This window comes from Prionailurus bengalensis, chromosome B2, assembly GCF_016509475.1.
Source record: "Prionailurus bengalensis isolate Pbe53 chromosome B2, Fcat_Pben_1.1_paternal_pri, whole genome shotgun sequence".
Taxonomy (NCBI): Eukaryota; Metazoa; Chordata; class Mammalia; order Carnivora; family Felidae; genus Prionailurus; species Prionailurus bengalensis.
The window spans coordinates 94363562-94384370 of record NC_057349.1 but is presented as its reverse complement, the minus strand read 5'-3'; the positions used below and the strand labels follow the sequence as shown (position 1 = coordinate 94384370).

The window sequence follows — 20809 nt, the reverse complement described above, 5'->3', positions numbered from 1 at the left end:
CGTGTTTCTTCTTTACTACCTTTACCTGACACTGTTACCACCTCGCCAGTTGTGTGGGTTCTTCATTCCCCACACAGGCAATTCTTTGAACACCAGCTGGTGTACAGCTTTTCTCAGCTTTGAAAACTATCCATCTAGAGACACATCAAGTCTCATAGGTTAAGGACTCTTTCTTACGAGACTGCTCCCACTTTCAGATGCCAATTCCAAGTAGTAAATCCCCAGGTTAGCCATAACTTCTGTCTGACTTCACTACAGATTAGAAGTTCTCATGACCTCCTTCCCCTTGGGTTTGGTTATTTTTTAGAACAGCTCACAGTATTCGGGGAAACACTTATTTAGATTTGCCAGTCTATTGAAAGACACAATAAAGGATGCAGATGATCAGCCAGATGAAGAGATACAAAGAAAAAGGTATTGGAGGATCTCGAGCACAGGAACTTCTGTCCCCATGGAGTTGAGGGTGCCACCCTCCCAGTATGTGGACATGTTCACTAATCTGGAAGTTCCCTGAACCCCATAGTTTTGGGCTTTTTGTGGAGGCTTTACCCTGTAGGCATGTTGATCAATAATTCCATTTCCAGTCCTTCTCCCCTCTCTGGATAACGTGGGGTGGGGCTGGAAATTCTAAGCTTCTAATCGTGGCTTAGTCTTTCTGGTGACCAGCCTCCATCCAGGAGCCCACTAAGATTCACTTCAGTAGAACAAAAGACAACTGCTGTCACCCAGGAAATGACAAGAGATTTAGGAACTCTGTATCAGGAACAGCAGTCAAAGACCAAATATTAGAACAAAAGATGTTCCTAGTGCTCTTATCACTTAGGAAATAATGAGGGTTTTAGGAGCTTTGTACCAGGAACCAGGGGTAGAGACCAATATATATGTTTTCTATTGCCTCACAGCTGCCAAGATAGAATAAGAGGGTCTCAAATACAAATTACTCCCTCCTGAGGGTTTATGTTTCATGGTACTTTTGCAAATTGTCTCCCTTTTGTTCATTAATTTATAAATCATTTTATGCTTCTTAACCCACAATGGGATATAATTTTGGCCGCTTTAATGGAAATTTTAATTAAGAAAACTGATTCAAATATATATTTAGTGACAATTGAGATGTTAATTAGCTTACTTTTGAAAAAAATGGATAGCCTTTTGTCTAACCAATTCTGGGAATATTTACTAAAGATAATAAATATGTACTTAAAAATTTTTTTTAATGTTTTTTAAAATGTTTTTTTGAGAGAGAGAGAGAGAGAGAGGGAGGGAGGGAGGGAGACACAGAATCTGAAGCAGGCTCCAGACTCAAGAGTGTCAGCACAGAGCCTGACACAGGGCTCGAACTCACAAACCGCAAGATCATGACCTGAGCCAAAGTTGGACACTCAACCAACTGAGCCACCCGGGTGCCCCTAGATAATAAATATTTATTTGCAGTCCCTTTTGCACATAATGTGTTTGACTAAATAAGTGAATTATCTTACTTTCTGTATACTTATGATTAAAGATAAAGATAGTTATCAATGTGCAAATGAACAGAGAAATCACAGCTGTTTGCTTAGTAAGACATTGAATGAAAGTATACTTTCACATATAAACCAAAGGTAAGTTAATTGATAGGGCCTTGATTTAGGAAACTAATGTTAAAACTTTTATATTGAGACCTTATGGCTTGGGAAGAAATTATCATTTTATGATCAAGTGGAGAAAGATATGATGAAGTTTAGATTTTGTGATATTTTTGTATAATACTAAAGATATTTCAGTTGTTGTAAAGTGAAAAATAACATTTTTTAAATCAGTGATTCAGCTTGGAAGAATTTTAAGCTGGTTATAGTAATATAAAATTATTAGATAGTGTTTATAATTGAGAGTCATATTCAGATTCCATTGTTCAGAAAATACTTCTTAGGTCATGAAATGTTTCCTAGATCAGTTATTTAAATATTTAAATGTATGGTAATTTTGCAGAGGAAAGTCAAATTCACCTCTTTCTCATACAAAAATTTGAGAGTCATCATAGTTAACTTTTCCAATAGTCACAACACAAAAGAAGGAAGTAGTTTCAGTCACACTACATTTCTGTTTTGTCAGTCTCAACAATCTTATGATATAAAATTAGAAACACTTCATAAAGACAAATACATAAAAATCAATACAAAGTTACTAAAACAAAAAATTTTGTTAATATGATGTAGGTATCCCAGTTCAATACAGTATGGATAGCAGTAACTGTCATATTTTACTAACAGTTGTAACTGGTAGCTAATTTTTATTGAATATTTTTAACAATTTAATTCTTAGAATGAGAAACAACATGAATATTGAAGTGAAAATGTCAGGAAATTTTGGGTTCACATGTCACCAGCAGAGAAAATACGCTCTAGTTGGCACTTACACACTTAGAAGTAGGCATTTGCTGTTTCCACATTACTTATGCATTTTATTTATTTTATTTTATTTTTAAGTTTGTTTATTTATTTTGAGAGAGAGTGTGAGTGGGGGAGGGGCAGAAGGAGACGGAGAGACAGAATCCCAAGCAGGCTCTGCACTGCCAGCACGGAGCCCAACATGGGGCTTGAACCCAAGAACCGTGAGGTCTTGACCTGAGCCAAAACCAAGAGTCGGACGCTTAATCAGCTGAGCCACCCACTCACCCTACTAATCCTTTTAATTATTATTATTGACGTATAGTTGACATACAATGTTGTGTAAATTTCAGGTGTATAACATAGTCATTCAACAATTCCATGTTACTCAGGGCTCAACATGATATGTTTAGTTACTATATGTCACCATACAGTGTTATTACAGTATTATTGAGTATATTCCCTATGCTGTACTTTTCATCTCCTTGACTTTTCATCTCTATGAGCTGGGTAAAGTACACTTGGGAGAATTTAGGATAAGCTATGATAATTAATATATACAACCAAAACCATTCTGCCCAAAAGTTTATGTAACTCTTTACTCTGCTTTTGTGCTACCATTAAAATACAAGATAACTGATGTTAGAGATTCCAAATTAAACAACCCCCTGAACAACAACAACAAACATTTTTTTTTTTTTTTAAAGATCTGTCACTGGTTTCAATACAGATTTAGCCTAACTCCTACAATTTCTCTATGGAAGAATAGTTGATTGATATTTGTAATGATGAACAATTCCCAGGCACTATAAAATAATGAAGGGTTTTTTGATTTGTCAAAGGTTTATATTATATTCAGTATTGTTGTGTTAATTGGATTTGAGTTCTTTTTTTCTTCACAGTGGTGTGTATATCCTATATTTATGTAGAGTCATAAGACTACTAAGACTACCATTAGAGAACTTCCTTGATGCTGATATTAACTTTAAGATTGTTCAATTTGTAAGTGTTCTGCTATATGTGAACAATTGGTTACTATTCTGGGGTGAGGAGGGGAAATGAGGTTATGGATAGAGTAGAAAGTTCAGCTTCTACAATGGAGTTGTAGGTTGACTTGAGAACATAATCAACATTTCTATTTCTCTGTGAAATGTCCTCAGAATTCCTAAGAGTCCGTTTAATTTATAAATATACTTTTGGAAGTGAAAGTTAGAGATTGCTTAAAGTTGATGCCTCAAGAAACCAACTGTTGGTGCTTTCCTTCATATTTGTGCTTTGATTATTGGTTCTATTCTGGTTGCTTAAATATTAATAATTCATTCATATGCAATCCAAATAATGTATAGCAACTTCCTATTAAAGCATTCCGTTCCCTATCACAATAGGAAGGAACTTCGCTAGTTATATTAGGAAACAGATGATTAATGTGATGAAAATGTTTTAAATGAAATATTTTAAGATGTAATTTGTTTTATTCCACCTAACCTGTTCGTATTTCAACTTTTATTTTCAGCTTGTCTAGTAATTATGATGCTCAAATGAAGAGCCTTTTAAGGATTGTGAGGATATTTTGTCATGTCTTTCGAATTGGTCCATCCTCTCCCAGTAATGGAATCGATTTGGGCTACAATGGGAATAAAACTCCAAGAAGCCAGGTGTTCAAGGTCAGAAAAGTATATGATGTTGTTAAGAAGATAGACAAAAAAGAGATGAATTTGACAAAGCATGCATTCATTAGTCAGAAACCTCATAAACTAAGTTTGGTTCATACTCCTATCACATTTTAAGTTAGACACACATTTCTCCTTTCATCCCTGTGTAATCAACAGCAATTCTTAAGTGGTAAGCTTTCTGTATTTTTCTTACAAGTAACATTTTAATTCCATTAGTGTTGTATTCAAAAGATAAAGATACTTAATACTTAAATCTACTTTTTAAAATTGGATTACAGGTTTTAAATGTAGCAATATGCAGCCATCATGCTTTTTAAAAAATTATTCAGAAGTAAAGAAAATAACTAGTTTTCTTTTTTTTCATTGTGTCCATTTTTTTTAAAGTTTTTATTTTAATTCCAGTTAGTTAACATACAGTATTATGTTAGTGTCAGGGGTACAATATAGTGATTCAGCAATTTCATACATCACCCAGTGCTCATCACAAGTGTCCTCCTTAATCCCCATCACCTATATAACCCATTCCTTCTCCCCACTCCCTTCTGAAAATACCTAGTTTCTATTTAGAGGTTATTATTGCATATTTTCAGAAGGGAGTTAATGTGTGTGTCCATATATGTGTTTTAAAAGTAAGTTTACTTTCATTTCCTGTGTTTACTACCAGTTAATTCCTGGGATCACTTCAAGGAAGAATCATTGAGATATTTTCTTTTCTTTTCTTAAAAATTAAAAAAAATATATTTATTTATTTTGAGAGAGAGAGAGTACAAGCAGGGGAGGGACAGATAGAGAGGGAGAGAGAAAGAGAATCCAAGCAGGCTCATCAAAGTCAGCATAGAGCCTGATGGAGGTATCAATCTCATGAACTGTGAGATCATGACCTGAGCCAAAATCAAGAGTTAGATGCTTAACCGACTTAATCACCCTGGCACCCTGAGATATTTGCTTAAAATATTTGTATTGCTTCAGCTGCTTCCTGTAAGACCCAAGACAGTGTTGCTACCTAAGTTAAAGTATAATTTTATGAATTAAGCAAAATGAATGTGGCTATAATTGTTATTGTTAAGGCTTTTTTTTTCTTGAGGCGTATTTTTAAATAACTCAGATTTTGGACAAATGTGTAACTTTATAACTGTTTTCGTATTAGCTTTTTAAAGGTAACTTATCTTAAGAAATTTTCATGGTACAAAATTTGCTTTTGGGTTCATGAAGGTTTGTATTTCTTTAAATAGTCTTTTGAGTATAAATATAGGTTATCTATCCAAAAAGTGATATAAACATTTTTATTTGTCACTTTCTAAAAAACTAGTTATGATTGACAGCTTTACTGTCTGTAAAATTTGAAGTAAAACTAATGACCAATGCTAAGTGATTCTTTTCTTACATGGAACTTTTTGGGCACCTACAAATAAGTGCTTTGTAAGCATTTTGACACTGGTGGATTTTAATAGCTAAAATAGGTACAATAGGCTTTTAGAAAGATGTGTGTAAGGGTCTTGCATCTGTTTGTGTTCTTCACTGTTTCTAAAGAGTTAGTGCAGAAAAGAGTTTTCATCTGTTTGTGTGTGTGTGTGTGTGTGTATGTGTGTGTGTGTGTGTGAGAGAGAGAGAGAGAGAGAGAGGGAGAGAGAGAGAGAGAGAGAGAGAGAGAGAGAGAGAGAGAGAGAGAAAGAGATTGATTCTTATTTTTTTCCTTTTTTTCCCCTATTGTGCCACCTCCTGGAAGAAGGCAGTTATACAACTTTTTGTAATTCAAATTTTGGCTTTTCACAAACCACTTCTTCAATACTAGTTTGGAGTCATAAGTTACTATCTTTGTAAAATTTGAATCTAAATATTGATCCACTATTTTGTCAGTGTTATTTTAAGTGAGTTTTACTGCTTAAATAGTCACATTACATGCAGTTGTTTTTAATGTATTCTGGTATGGCTTGTGCTGATTTAATTTTCTGCTTATCCTTTCTACTTACCAAAATGATGAATAGAAAATCAAATCAGGTATAGATAAAGTCACTATTCTCCAAATTGGGTATAGATTATATTCACTATTGTCTGTTTTTTTGTTTTTGTCTTTGTTTTTTTGTTTGTTTTTTTTTTTTTTTTTGGTTAAAATTTGAGTCTGCCATGTGTTTGCTAATGATCAGAAAATAAGTATGTGTTAATTCGTAGCATCTCTATAGGAATTTTGTGCTTGATTTAAAATGTTAGTTTCCTATCTAGCCAGTCAATACTGGTATAACAGAGTAGAAGAGGGTATCCCTGGTTTTCTTTGAGCTTTTCTTTTGTGAAATCTAAACTCTGTTTTGATTATTATATCAATGACATATATATTACAAAAAGCTCTTTTTTTTCTATCTTATTTCATTTGTTAGTATCTTTTTTAAGGGATTGTTTTATGTATCATTGACAACTGCTTTTGCCTTGACCGTTGTTTTTTTTTTTTTTTTTTAATTTTGACCTTACACTTCGGTAAAACATTTTTATTACAAAACTACCTACGTTTTTAAAAACATTAAATGTTACTCTTAAAAATTTATTAGTCTCTTGACATATAATTTTATGAATTATATTTTATGACTGGAGGATGACAAAATGATGCCCTCCCACTTACCAGGATAAAAAAATAGAAACTACATTGTCATCTATTTATATATAATCTTGTGTTCATTGTGGGGTGATTCAGAGTTGTAAAGATCATAACCATTTCCTGAGTTCCTGCAATGTTAGACTGGAAAATACCATTTTAATTTTTACCACATTTTGTCTAAGGTTGCCATTGATCCCTACTTTCCATTTCATTAACTAGGTACTCTAACATGTCACTTTATTGTTAGGATTAACTAATGGGTTTTCCATTACGAATGAGTGGGTTTATAGGCCATGTGGTTTTAGTAGGTGAAATTGTTTAACATCCTGTTACTAGTTTTCTGATTTATCTTAGAAATCTTTTAAGTTAATCTTAACACTTAGCCATTTTTTCAGTGTTAAGAGATTTTTATCTAATGCCTTGGGAACTTCGGAGCATCTGAAGGAGAAGGTAGTTATGTTTATTGAAGCAGTGTGAACATGGGGAAGACAATTTAGACTTATTGAATCTTGATATGCTCTTCTTTTGTGACTAGTAAGCTGTGACTGTTAATACTTACACAGAATTGTAATTGGGAAAGTTTGGAAGCTGAGAATGATTGAGAAACTTTTAACTTCAAAATCTTATATTTTGGATTGTAACATTTGACATTGTCAAATTGAGAATAGTGAGACTATACTGTTAAATTTCTTTTTTTTTTTTTTAACGTTTTATTTATTTTTGAGACAGAGAGAGACAGAGCATGAATGGGGGAGGGGCAGAGAGAGAGGGAGACACAGAATCGGAAGCAGGCTCCAGGCTCTGAGCCATCAGCCCAGAGCCAGACGCGGGGCTCGAACTCACGGAGCGCGAGATCGTGACCTGGCTGAAGTCGGACGCTTAACCGACTGCGCCACCCAGGCGCCCCTATACTGTTAAATTTCAAGAGTGTATTTCAAGATACTATTAAAGAACTTAATTTAGTAATGCTTTCCTGTCAAATTCGTATCTCATGTTGGTACATGGATCTTAAATTTTTAAAAAATTGTCCAGCAAGTTTGAGACTATATACTATAGCTTTGAAATAGAACTTAAAATGTTTTGAAAATTATGTATGATTGTCAATAATGTGAAATGAAGCAATATTTCACAATGGTGAGATCTGCTAATGTTTTCCATAGTCATTGACTCATTTTTCAGTAAAAGTTGATATATATGGTGCTTTATATCTTTATTTTTTTGGTGCTTTGTGTCTTAGCTAATGTTTTTATCGTTATTATTTATGAATATAGGAAGCATCATAGATAAGGCTTGAAATGGTTTATTTTTAATTTTAAAAATTTATTTTAATCCTTTTTATCTGTGGCTAGTACCACAGTTAGAAATTAAAGTTATTTTCACAGTAATTTTTTTGTTGTTGAGGCATGAACTTTGTGAACAGATCTTCAAAGGAAAACTCTGTAGGTAAAAATACCTTGAGGTTGGGATTTAGTTTTAATACATATGTGAATGAAGAAAAAAAAGCTACGAAAAAAGAGAAAAGAAAGGCCTAAGATGACGTACTACTTCTTTTTTCTCCTCATTCTCTTTTAATTTTTGCTGTGTTCCTTTATTGAAACTCTTTCTAGACTATCATTTTTACACAGATATGGGCTTTAAAAATTATTTCTGGATTATTCAAAACTTGCCTTTAATTTTTATACATTGTCAGTATTTAAAAATAGGATTGTTGGGTGCCTGAGCGGCTCAGTCAGTTAAACGTCCAACTCATGATCTCAGCTCAGGTCTTGAGCTCAGGGTTGTGAGTTTGAACCCCTCTTTGGGCTCCATGCTGGGTGTGGAACCTACATTAAAAAAAAAAAAAGAGAGAGAGAAAGAAAAAAATGGGATTGTTGCTGGTTGTTGCTGGTTCAGGCTCAGTGCTCTCATCTGTGTGAGCAGCAGGTATCATTTCTTGCCTTAGGCTTCATCTCTATCCAGTGTGCTGTTTTTCTAGGTTGCAGTCCTCATTTAGAGGCCAATTATTCCTTTTGCCTTTTGTTTCAAGAAGTTTTACATTACCACCTGTTCTTTCTATTTTGGAAGTTCATTTTGTGATGTAAAGCTAAAAGTTTTACTGACGTAAAATGTTCTTTTTCATTCTTTACAGCAGGTTTGATGTTTTGCTCACGAGAATTAAGACATTTTCTGTGCAGGTATCATGTCAGTGTTTATGGCAGCTGGTGCCTCTTATCCTTCCTTTGAAGCAGCTCAGGCATCCTGAATCTTGCAGCTGCTATGCCTAACCATGGAAGAGCCCTCTTTGTTGGGGAGAGGGGTGCTTATTTCAACCTCAGAGAGTATAATCAGTTTCTCACTTTGCCTACCTGTTTATGTAGTATGTACTAACTAAATATTTGTTGAAAGAAGGGACTAGGTTTTTGCTGATGATAGGGGGAGCTTTTTTTGCTTTATTTTGTTTTGTTTTCTGCTTTTTGGTTTAATGTTTAAGTGAAAACTTAAGCTTGATTTAATTATTTGCAAATCTAGTAAGTCAAATAAAAATTCTCAAAAAGACAATGTTCTGCAAGCCTGAAGAAAAGCTGAACACATAGCAGAAGAACTTGTTAGAAAATAATGATAAAGAATTTCCTGGAAGAACATGTTATTTAAACATTTCTTAAACTTCCAATTATAGTTGTGTAATCTCTTTCCGTAAAGTAAGATTTTAATATTTAAAAGTAACATTTCTTTTGGTTGAAATATTGTGGGTCTTTCTGAAGCGCATCGTCTAGTTTGTAGCATTCTGTGATCCCATAAGAAACAAAAAGATTAACTCTTATATTCATTTGCAGAAAGACAGTTTATCATTCTCAACAGTATTATTTAAAATGGTATATAGCTTTTCAAACTCCCCCTGCCCCCCAACTTCTTCGTCACACCCCCAGTGTGACTTCTTCTGCACTGCGTTTAGGGCTCCCTGCTCCTGCTAAGATAGTGCTGCCATCGTCTCTCTCCAGATGCCATCATGATTATCTACCAGGACCTCATCAGTCATGATGAGATGTTCTCTGACATCTATAACATCTGGAGATCATGGGTGGGTTGTGCCTGGAGGTGGAGAGGAACATGGTTGGTAGGACCGAGGGTAACATTGGTGGATCGTTCATTGGTGGAAATGCCTCCGCTGAAGGTCATGTGTATGAAGGTACCAAAAGCACAGTAATCACTGGTGTTGATGTTGTCATGAACCATCACTTGAAGGAAACCAGCTTCACAAAAGAAGCCTACAAGAAGTACATCAAATGAAATCAATCCAAGGCAAGCTCGAAGAAAAGAGGCCAGAAAGAGTAAAACCTTTTATAACAGGGCCTGCAGAACGAATCAGGCACATCCTTGCTAATTTCAAAAATGACCACTTCTTTATTGATGAAAACATGAATCTAGATGGCATGGTTGCCCTGCTGGACTACCGTGAGAGTGGTGTGACCCCACATACGTCCTTTAATGATGGTTTAGAAATGGAAACATGTTAACAAATTTGGCTGTTACTCTGGATGTATCCCCTGTTGTCATAACTGGTGGCTCCTCATCCACACAACACCAGGACTTAGACAAATGGGACTGATGTCATCTTGAGCTCTTCATTGATTTTGACCTTGATTTATTTGGAGTAGAGGCATTGTTTTTAAGAAAAAAAAAATACGCATTTAAACTCATTTGAGAGAATGGCCTCTTCGTTTAGTACATATTTAAATCCACTCTGTGTAGTGTCCTGGGGAAGCTAGAGCCTGGTTGTAGACTACTGCTAGAAAGCATAAGACTTCCTGCAGATAAGTCTACAGTGAGAACTACTTCTGGGACTGCAGTATTAAAAACAAGAACCCAAAGTCTTAATTCTGAGTTCAAGTAAACGGAAAGACCATGCTCATAGCTGTGCCAATATTTGAAGTGGATTCTTTACACATTTCATCACCTACAAACAGAAGTAGTGAACTCTGGGAAAGATTACTAAAAGAATAAGAAGAGACTAATACAGTTGGATGCAAAAACAAAACAAAACAATAGTGTAGGAATGAAGGAGCATTTAAGTGCTATATCTTTCTCCTTGACCCTGACTGTTAATTTTTATTTGGGGTTAAAAATGTTCTTGCAGACCTTTTTTCCCACCAGTTTTATTGAGATATAATTGACATATAACATTGTGTAAGCTCAAGGTGTATAATTTGATAATTTGATACACATATACATTACCACAATAAGGTCAGTTAACACATCCTTCACTCACATTATTACCATTTTCTTGTCATGGTGACAACATTAAAGCTTTACTTTCATAGTAACTTAAAAAAATTTTTTTAATGTTTATTTATTTTTGAGAGAGATAGAGCATGAGCAGAGGAGGGGCAGAGAGAGAGGGAGACATAGAATCTGAAGCAGGCTCCAGGCTCTGAGCTGTCAGCACAGAGCCCAACATGGGGCTCAAACTCATGACCCATGAGATCGTGACCTGAGCCGAAGTCAGACGCTTAAGCGACTGAGCCACCCAGGTGCCCCATGGTAGCTTTCAATTTATGGTACAGTATTGAAAACTAGACATGATGTTGCATATTAGATCCCTGGTAGCATTCTTTTGATAGTACTTGGGCATTTATACTTCTGCTTGTTAAAAATTACTAGTTATTAGGGATGATGTAAATATTTCATCTCCTTTAGTACTTAGTCCTGTTGTAGCTAATGTTGTAGCATTTGTGATTACATAATACTTTAAAAAGAAAATTTCATTTGCTGTTAGTTTACAAAAGACATTTCATTATTTTTAAAAGGAATATTTTAAATAGTGTAAAAAAAAGAAACAGTTTACTCCCTCCCTTTTTCTTTTTCAAGCTGTTAATCTTTACTTGGAATTAAGGATTTGCTAGGCAGTTTTGATAGTTACTAGTCATTAGATGGAATTTGTGTATATGTGTATGAAAGCATATGCATGTATGTGCATATATATAAATATTATGTAAAATTTTTAAATTTCTCTCCATAAATTTTCAAAATTCTATGAATTACATGAAAAGAGTACAATAAAGCTTTTATTTTTTAAGTTTATTTCTTTTAGTGATCTCTACACTCTCTGTGGAGCTTGAACTCACAACCCTGAGATCAAGAGTCACATGCTCCACCAGCTAACCCAGGCAGGCACCCCAGAACCAAACTGTTCATTAGACTTTTTAGGACTTCTTATTTTTTTTTAATTGAAAAAAGACAGTTGAAAATTGTTAACACACGAATATAGTAAAGGTTGGGGGATTGTATATTTAAAAATAATATATGCTTTTAGAACTAAATATTTGAAAATTTTTAAAAGAGGAAAGATTGCTTATGAATTTTTTGTTAGATTTTAGGTTTTACCTTTTTATTCCAAGGAGTAAATAAATAGAAATTAAATTTTTGCTATAAATGAAGAAATTGTTATTTGTGTGGCATTCATATGTTTTGTTATTTACCTTCAGGCACTGCTGTCACATTAACTTGGGAAAGGAGCAGTAGCTAGAGTAAATTTTCTCTTTTATAATATTTGCTTGAGTGAGTTTTTTTATCCTGGAGTTTAAGAATGATGTTAAAAAAACCCTTCTGTTTTTCTCCTAGCCTCTTGAATTGCTTTGGCACTCATTAGATGAATGGCTAGTTTTAATAGCTACAGAATTGATGAAAAACAAGAAGGATTCAACGGATATCACTTCTATTTTGCTGAAACAAAAAGGCCAAGATCAAGATGGTACTTCCATTCCTCCATTTGAACCTCCAGGACCTGGGAGCTATGAAAATCTATCCACTGGCACAGGGGAATCTAAACCAGATGCTCTTGGAGGGAAACAGGAAGCCAGTGCAGACTGTCAGGATGTTATTTCTATGACAGCTAACCGGCTAAGTGCTGTCATTCAAGCCTTTTACATGTGCTGTTCTTGTCAGATGCCCCCAGGGTAAGAAGGTTTCTGCTTATTATTTCCTTTTCTGATAGATGAAGAAAAGCTATGATTTTTTTTGGTAATTTCAGTAACAAACAATAATTTGTTGATTTTAGGTTCTGTTTTGATCTGTTTTAGGACACTCATCGTACTAATCTAGAATTGGTTTAAAATATTTGAGTTTTAAGCATTATATAAATGATTAACGTGTAGAATGGTGAATGTCACTTTGTGCAGGATTACTTAATTTTGTATTCAAAGTGTATAGAGCAGAGATGTTTAAATTTCAAGGTTTTTAAAAAGTCACTGTTCATATCCTCTGTTAATGAAAAGTTCTATATATTTTTTCATCTTATAAATTGACTAGGCATGCCTAGTTTTCCAAACACAGATCTTTTTTTTTTCTTCTGCTAGGAGCCAGTCCAATTGTATACATAGTTACCAGATTTGCTTTATCACCAATTTCCGTCCATACGTTCTGATTTTTTTATCCCCCACAGAATGACTTCACCCCGTTTCATTGAATTTGTCTGCAAACATGATGAAGTTTTAAAATGCTTTGTTAATAGGTAAGGCTTTCTTGGATTCATAGATCGCTCTTGTAGGCTTTTCTTTCTTTGCTTACAGTGTTTATCTCAACAGAAATAATGTTTTTTTCTGTTACAATTCAAAAAATGCTCAATGATAAGTAAAAATATAGTAGGTGTAGATTAATATTTTTCTTTTGTTTCAGTATCTGTATATCTGAATTTGCATTTCACTTATTCATCCTTCCTGTCCATTTAAACAAAATATATTTTTCTTTTAGAAATCCCAAAATTATATTTGACCACTTTCACTTCCTCCTTGAATGTCCTGAGTTGATGTCAAGATTCATGCATATCATAAAAGCACAGGTAGAGATTTCTCTTAATCTTGTTTTTAGTCTGTCTAATGAAAATTAGTTTTTTAATTTGAATACTTTTTAGTGAAATAATTATTATACTTGAGACCTCTTGCTAGAAGAGGAGTGAAATTACCTTATTCTTTACTTCAGTATGTGGAATTACATTAATATGTTACATTAGTATGAGGGGCATTTTTTTTATCTTCAAGAAGTGTGTACTGAGTGTCCAGTGTGTGCAAAAAAGCTTGTGCAAAGACAACAGAACACATTGCCACATTTCCTGAAATGAGTTTTATGGAGCATTAGTCCTATAAGGCTGATGGTCCTTGAGGAAAGGATTTTATCCCTAAATACGTTTGGAAAATACAATATGCCCTGTTGGAGATTTGTAAAGCTTATCAGCAGCTTGTTAAAAGGCTTTGAGAAACCCTTTGGTAAAAATAGTGATTTAACTTTCTTAATCCTCCAAATTTATTTGACCTGAGATCCTTTCCCCCACCAGGGTTCATTCCACATATCTCATGTTTCGTGAAACATGCTAGGGAAAAGTTTTTTTGCTACTTACTAGCTATGTAATTTTGGGCACATTTCCAACATCCTTGAGCCTTGGTTTCTTCATCTGTAAAATAGAGATAATGACACCAACCTCAAAAACTATGTGAAGAATAAATTTTAAATAATAACTGGTATATGTGTTCAATAAGTGGCAGTTATTTGGAGATAGAAAGCATATGTCCTTTCTCCACAAAGATCTTAATTCAGTCTAGCAGGTAAGATAATAAATGTACCTATAAAAGAGTAATTACATCATTATCTGACTGCCTAGGACTTTAAGGGAGGAAGACTTTGCTTCTGCCTGCTATAGTCAAGGAAACTTTTAAAAAGAGGAGGTGGATTTTATGCTGGACCTTGAAAAACAATTTTGCTTGGAGTGAATTGGGTAGATGAACATTCTAGCCAAGATATGGTCCAAGGCTTGTAGATGAAGAAGTATATAAAATTACAGTGGTTGAAGCAGAAATGTTGTGTAGGTGAGGAGTGAGGTGTAATTCTGGAAAGGTAGTTTGGGGTCATGCTGTGTTAAGCCTTGGTTGCCAGATTGAAGAATCTTCTTTGTTTTCTAGGCTGTCAGCAGCCCCTGATAACTTTTCATTCAGGAGAATGATATGATCCTGGCAAAATTTTAAAAAATAATTTGTCAGAAGTGTAGGACAGACTGGAAGCTGTGGTTTGGTTAGTAATCATAAGGTAGATATTATAGGTGTTTTTAAATCTTTTTAGGGACACTGACCCTTTCAGAAATTAAAGCTAAGAACTAATTCTTATAAAATTATACACCTGTATATAAGTATCCTTTTGACATGTGTTAAAAATGATAATGTGAAAGAGAAGATAGTAATAATAACATTTCTTGAATGCTGACTTTCGGTCAGTTACCATATTATTTGCTTTACTTGGGTTATTTTCATAGCAATCATGCGAGATGGGTACTCTTGAACTGAAGAGATTTTGTAGCTTGTTTAAGTCATTCAGCTACCAAGTGGGAGAACCAGGATTTAAGGGTCTGTCTGGTTTTTAAATTCATTTTCCTAATCTAAACTATGTGACTCCATTCTAGGGCAAATGAAATTATAGGTGTAAGAAGCTTTTAGTTTTTGAAAGAGATAGTTTGCTCTTCTTAATATTATCTCTGCTTTTATTATCTTTTATTATCTGTGCATTTATTTTCCTCTTCCCTTCCTGAACAATTTAGTCAAAAGCATCTGCATTAAGAGGTCCACTGTTTTTACCTATAGAGGAAGTTTTGTTGCCTGGCCAGAGTGAGGAAGGTGTTCACATGCATAATGGCCTAATGTGTGGTTTTGGAGCATGGGTGTGGTAAGGAGGTTGTCTGTGTAGAAGAGGGGCTCAGCATGGAGTATGTGAGTTGGAAGAGCATATGGAGGATGTCCAGCATGGAGGGCGGTGACAGTTGCTAAGAGTAGACTGACAGAGCCCGGGTAGGGTAGAGGGCATCGGTGTAGTAAAGTATGCATGTCCGTGACAGGAGATTGGTTATACAGAGGGTGGGTCAGTTCATCAAATAAGTAAGTATACTTCATATGGGAGCCTGGTTTCTCAGTGTTGGAGGGAGGAGTTACAAAATGGAGAACAGAATGAACCATATGCTGTTGGATTAGAATTGGACGTATCAGTGTGAACTTACAGTTTTCAGTGTAGATTGATAGCTATAGCAAACCTGGCACCCAGTTTTTGGCTTCTGAACACCGTTCTCAATTAACTAGTGCTCTTTGGAGAAATGGCTTATTTCACGGCTGAGTCAGGGAACATACAAGATGAGCCTGGAACCTCTTATAATGCAAGAAAGTTTCTCGAAGAGTGATAGGATTATGTCAAAATGACACAGAACCAACTTGAATGGACTCCACTGGCCAAAGCTAAATGATGTGAACATCTGAATAAATAATGATGGCAAAATATTACAAATAAAATTGGAACCCGTAAGTCTGTATTGAAAAAGTTAATGAATAAATGGAAAGTTTGATGAAGCAGGGAGTATGTTTACAGTCTCAAAGTATCTACTGAAAGAATAGTTAAAAATTACAGAGATTAAAAACTACAGTGGAAAAACTTGGCAGTGATCAAAACAGACATATCAGTGTGCCAGCTGATAGGATGCACTGAGACTGGCATCACTTTTATATTCCTGCCAAAGATGTACACCCTGAATTTAATCTTGAGAATGTCAGACTAACTCTAGAGGAGGGACATTCTCCAAAATAACTGACCTGCAGTTTTTATAAATTTTTTTTAATGTTTTTATTTATTTTTGAGACAGGAGAGACAGAGCATGAGCAGGGGAGGAGCAGAGAGAGAGGGACACACAGAATCTGAAGCAGGCTTCAGACTCTGAGCTGTTAGCACAGAGCCCGATGTGGGGCTGGAACTCAAGGACTGTGAGATCATGACCTGAGCCGAAGTCGGATGCCCAACTGACTGAGCCACCCAGGCACCCCATGACCTGCAGTTTTTAAAACTATCAATCAAGGTCATGAAAATTACGAACACACTGAAGAACTGTACTTGAGTGAAAGAGACATGACAGCTAAATGCAATTCATCAGTCATGATGCTATAAAGGATATTATTAGGAAATTGGTAAAACTTGAAATGGGGTCTAAGGATTAGCTATAGTAATGTACCAGGGTTAATTTCTTGATTTTGATGGTTGTTACCTGGTTATGTAGGAGGATTCTCTTGTTTGTAGGAAATACAACACTGAAGTATTTAAGGGTGACTGGATTTCATGGTGGCAGCTTACTCTCATATAAGGGAAAAAAAAATACTTGTACTCTACTGTACTTAGAAATTTTCTGTAACTTGGAGGCAGAAAACAAGAAGGGTAAAACAAAACAAAACAAAACAATTACCTGGGGTAAGGGGTTGAATTCTTATTCTGTTGGTGGCTAAAGGAAGAGATGTTTTGTATGGCTGTACAAATGCTATTAAGAGGAGCCTGTAATCAGTCTTGTGAATTATTTTATGGAAGTGCAGGTACTCAGAAAGTTTATATACAAAACGTGCCCTTCAGCTTTGTAGTTGTATATAAATGTGTTTTGATCTTCCAGATATCTTATTAGCTTTTGAAGATAACATTTTGTACGTTTTAATGTTCCATTTGAATTACTTTAAAAAATGCCATTTGCTTTTATTTCTTGGTTCATATTTTATAGATAATATCTTACAATAGGGGAATACATTTTCTGTCATGTTAAATAATTTTAACATTATTCCAAATGATAATAAGAACAATATGTATTTATTGAGCATTCTGAGTCTTGAGTATTTCCCCAAGTTACTTAACTAACCTTTTATTGCTTCACTTTTCTCTTCTGTGAAATGGGGATGATAAGAGTCCCTTTTTCTCTTAGTGTTGTGAGAATTACATGTGAAAGTGCATGTGAAGTACTTAAAACAGTACCTGTTCACATCCATAGGTGCTTTAATAATTGTTAGCTAATTAATGATTATAGTTATGATTCTTAGGATCTCTATTTGCATTATTTCATTTAATCCTCATAGTTAGACCTTGTAATATTTTCCCTATTTTACAGGTGGGAAAGCAAGTTCTGAGAGGTTTACTAATTTCCCTAAGGTCATAAACTTAGTAGTGACAGAGCCAGTATTCCAAACCATGTGTATCAAACTTCAAAGCCCCTACATAAATACATTACTTCTGTGTAATGTTTTTTTTTTCCTTACCAGAGTTTAGAAATAATCAGCATTAAAACTGAAAGCACTTTATATTCTAGTTTATTAAAATTTATATGCCCAGAAGTTTTATAACAACAGCAATGCTTTATTCAGAATGGAAAGACTATTAGAAGTATGAACAAGATTATACATTTAACTTTATTATTTTTAATACATATATCTTTTTCTGTTATTTCATTTTTTGTTTCAAGTTTTTATTTAAATTCCAGTTAACATATAGTGTAATATTGGTTTCAGGAGTAGAATTTAGTGATCCATCCTTACATATAACACCCAGTGCTCATTTCAAGTGCATTTCTTATTACCCATCACCCATCTAGCTCAATCCCTGCTCATCTACCCTCTGTCAATCTCAGTGTGTTCTCTATAATTAAGAGTCTCTTATGGTTAGCTTCCCTCTTTTTTTTCCCCTTTCCCCTATGTTTATCTGTTTTGTTTCTTAAATGCACAGATGAGTGAAATCATGTGGTATTTGTTTTTCTCTGATGGACTTGTTTCACTTAACATAATACCCTCTAACTCCATCCACGTCGTTGCAAATGGTAAGATTTCATTCTTTTTGATCATCAAGTAATATTCCATTGTGTATATATACCACATCTTCTTTATCCATTCATCTGTCGATGGACATTTGGCCTCTTTCCATAATTTGGCTATTGTTGATAGTGCTGCTGTAAATATCAGGGTGCATGTGTCCCTTCAAATCAGTATTTTTGTATCCTTTGGGTAAATACCTACTAGTGCAATTGCTAATTCATAGTGTAGCTCTAATTTTAGCATTTTGAGGAACCTCCATACTGTTTTCCAAAGTGGCTGCACCGGTTTGCATTCCCACCAGCAGTGTAAGAGGGTTCTACTTTCTCTGCATCCTCACCATCACCTGTTGTTTATTGTTAATTTTAGCCTTCCTGACTGGTGTGAGGGGGTATCTCATTGTAGTTTTGATTTGTATTTGTCTGATGATGACTGATGTTGAGCGTCTTCTCATGTGTCTGTCAGCCATCAGTTGTCTTTGGAAAAATGTCTATTCGTGGCTTCTGCCCATTCCTTTTTTTTTTGTAGGCTTCACACCTAGCACAGAGCCCAAAGTGAGGCTTGAACTCACGACCGTGAGTTTAAGAGTTGGACACAACTGACTGAGCCACACACGCACCCCTCTTCTGCCCGTTTCTTAACTGGATTATTTGGTTTTTGGGTGTCGAGTTTGATAAGCTCTTTATAGATTTTGGATACCAACCCTTTATCAGATATGTCATTTGCAAATATATTCTCCCATTCCGTCAGTTGCCTTTCACTTTTGTTGATTGTTTTCTTTGCTGTGCAGAGGCCTTTTATCTTCATGAAGTCCAAATAGTTCATTTTTACTTTTGTTTCCCTTGCCTCCAGTGATGTGTCTGGTACGAAGTTGCTTCAGCTGAGGTCAAAGAGGTCGCTGCCTGTGTTCTCTTCTAGGATTTTGATTGTTTCCTGTCTTACATTTAGGTCTTTCTTTCATTTTGAATTTATTTTTGTATATAGTGTAAGAAAGTGGTCCAGTTTCCTTCTTCTGCTTGTTGCTGTCCAGTTTTTGCAACACCAGTTGTTCAAGAGATGGTTGTTTTTCCATCGGATATTCTTTCCTGCTTTGTCAGTGATGAGTTAACCATATAGTTGTGGGTCCATAAATAAATCACACTTGACCATGGTGAATAATTCTTTTAATGTACTGTTGAATTCAATTTGCTAGTATGTTGAGAATTTTTGCATCCATGTTCATCAGGGATATTGGCCTGTAATTCTCCTTTTTAGTGGGGTCTTTGGTTTTGGAATCAAGGTAATCCTGGGCTTGTAGAATGAGTTTGGAATGAAGGTTTTCTTTCCATTTCTATTTTTTTGGAACAGTTTGGGAAGAATATGTATTAACTCCTTAAATTTTTGGAATTCCCAGAATTCCCCTGGGAAGCCATCTGGCCCTGGACTTTTGTTTGTTGGGAGATTTTTGATTACTGATTCAATTTCTTTGCTGATTATGGGTCTGTTCAAATTTTCTATTTCTTCCTGTTTCAGTTTTGGTAGCTCATATGTTTCTAGGAAATTATCTATTTCTTCCAGATTGCCCAATTGGTTGGCATATAATTTTTCATAATATTCTCTTACAATTGTTTGTATTTCTGTGGTGTTGATTTTGATCTCTCCTCTTTCATTTGTGATTTATCTATATGAGTCCTTTCTCTTTTCTTTTTTATAAGTCTGTCTAGGGCATTATTAATTTTATTAATTCTTTCAAAGAACCAGCTCATAGTTTAATCCACCTGTTCTGTGTTTTGTTGTTGTTGTTGTTATTTTTATATCAGTTATTTCTGCTCTAATCTTTATTATTTTCCTTCTTCTGCTGGCTTTAATCTTTATTTGCTGTTCCTTTTCTAAGGTTAGGTTGTGTATTTGAGACTTTTACTTACTTCTTGAGGTAGACCTGTATTGCTATATACTTCCCTCTTATACCACTTTTGCTGCATTCCAAAGGTTTTGGAGTGTTGTGTTTTCATTATCATTTGCTTCCACATATTTTTAAATCTTTATCTTTAATTTCCTGGTTGACCCTTTCATTCTTTAGTAGGATGTTCTTTAACTTAACGTCCATGTATTTATGTATTATGGTCTTTCCAAGTTTTTTCTTGTGATTGACTTCAAGTTTCCTAGTGTTGTGGTCTGAAAATATGCATGGTATGATCTCGATCTTTTTGTACTTGTTGAAGCTTGATTTGTCACCCAGTATGTGGTCTGTTCTGGAGAATTTTCCATATGCACTCAAAAAGAATGTGTATTTTGTTGCTTTAGGATGAAATGTTCTGAATATATATGTTAAACCCATCTAGTCCAGTGTGTCATTCAAAGCCATTGTTTTCTTGTTGGGTTTTCTGTTTGTATGATCTGTTCATTGTTGTAAGTGGGGTATTAAAGTCCCCTTCTATTATTATATTGTTATCATGAGTTTCTTTATGTTTGTTATTGATTTGTGTATTTGGGTTCTCTCAAGTTGGAGGCATAAATACTTAGAATTGGTAGATGTTCTTATTGGTTAGACCCCTTAATTATGACACAGTGTCCTTCTTCATCTCCTGTTAC

The 20809-nt window shown here is 34.8% G+C and overlaps 1 protein-coding gene and 1 pseudogene across 7 annotated transcripts in view; both read left to right on the top strand.

The window, feature by feature from the left end:
- HACE1 (HECT domain and ankyrin repeat containing E3 ubiquitin protein ligase 1) overlaps positions 1–20809 on the top strand; it is a 122843-nt gene that overhangs the window by 52280 nt on the left and 49754 nt on the right. For 6 of the 7 annotated variants that reach the window (XR_006299010.1, XM_043592018.1, XM_043592022.1 and 3 more), the window contains 4 exons: positions 3880–4030; positions 12225–12559; positions 13045–13113; positions 13353–13440. Coding sequence is in view for 6 of the 7 variants with exons in the window: in XM_043592018.1 (XP_043447953.1) it covers positions 3880–4030; positions 12225–12559; positions 13045–13113; positions 13353–13440 (643 nt within the window). In the remaining variant the exon portion in view is untranslated. The remainder of the gene's footprint in view (positions 1–3879; positions 4031–12224; positions 12560–13044; positions 13114–13352; positions 13441–20809) is intronic. The other variant, XM_043592019.1, reaches the window with a different exon arrangement.
- On the top strand, positions 9237–10628 carry LOC122489804 (annotated as a pseudogene).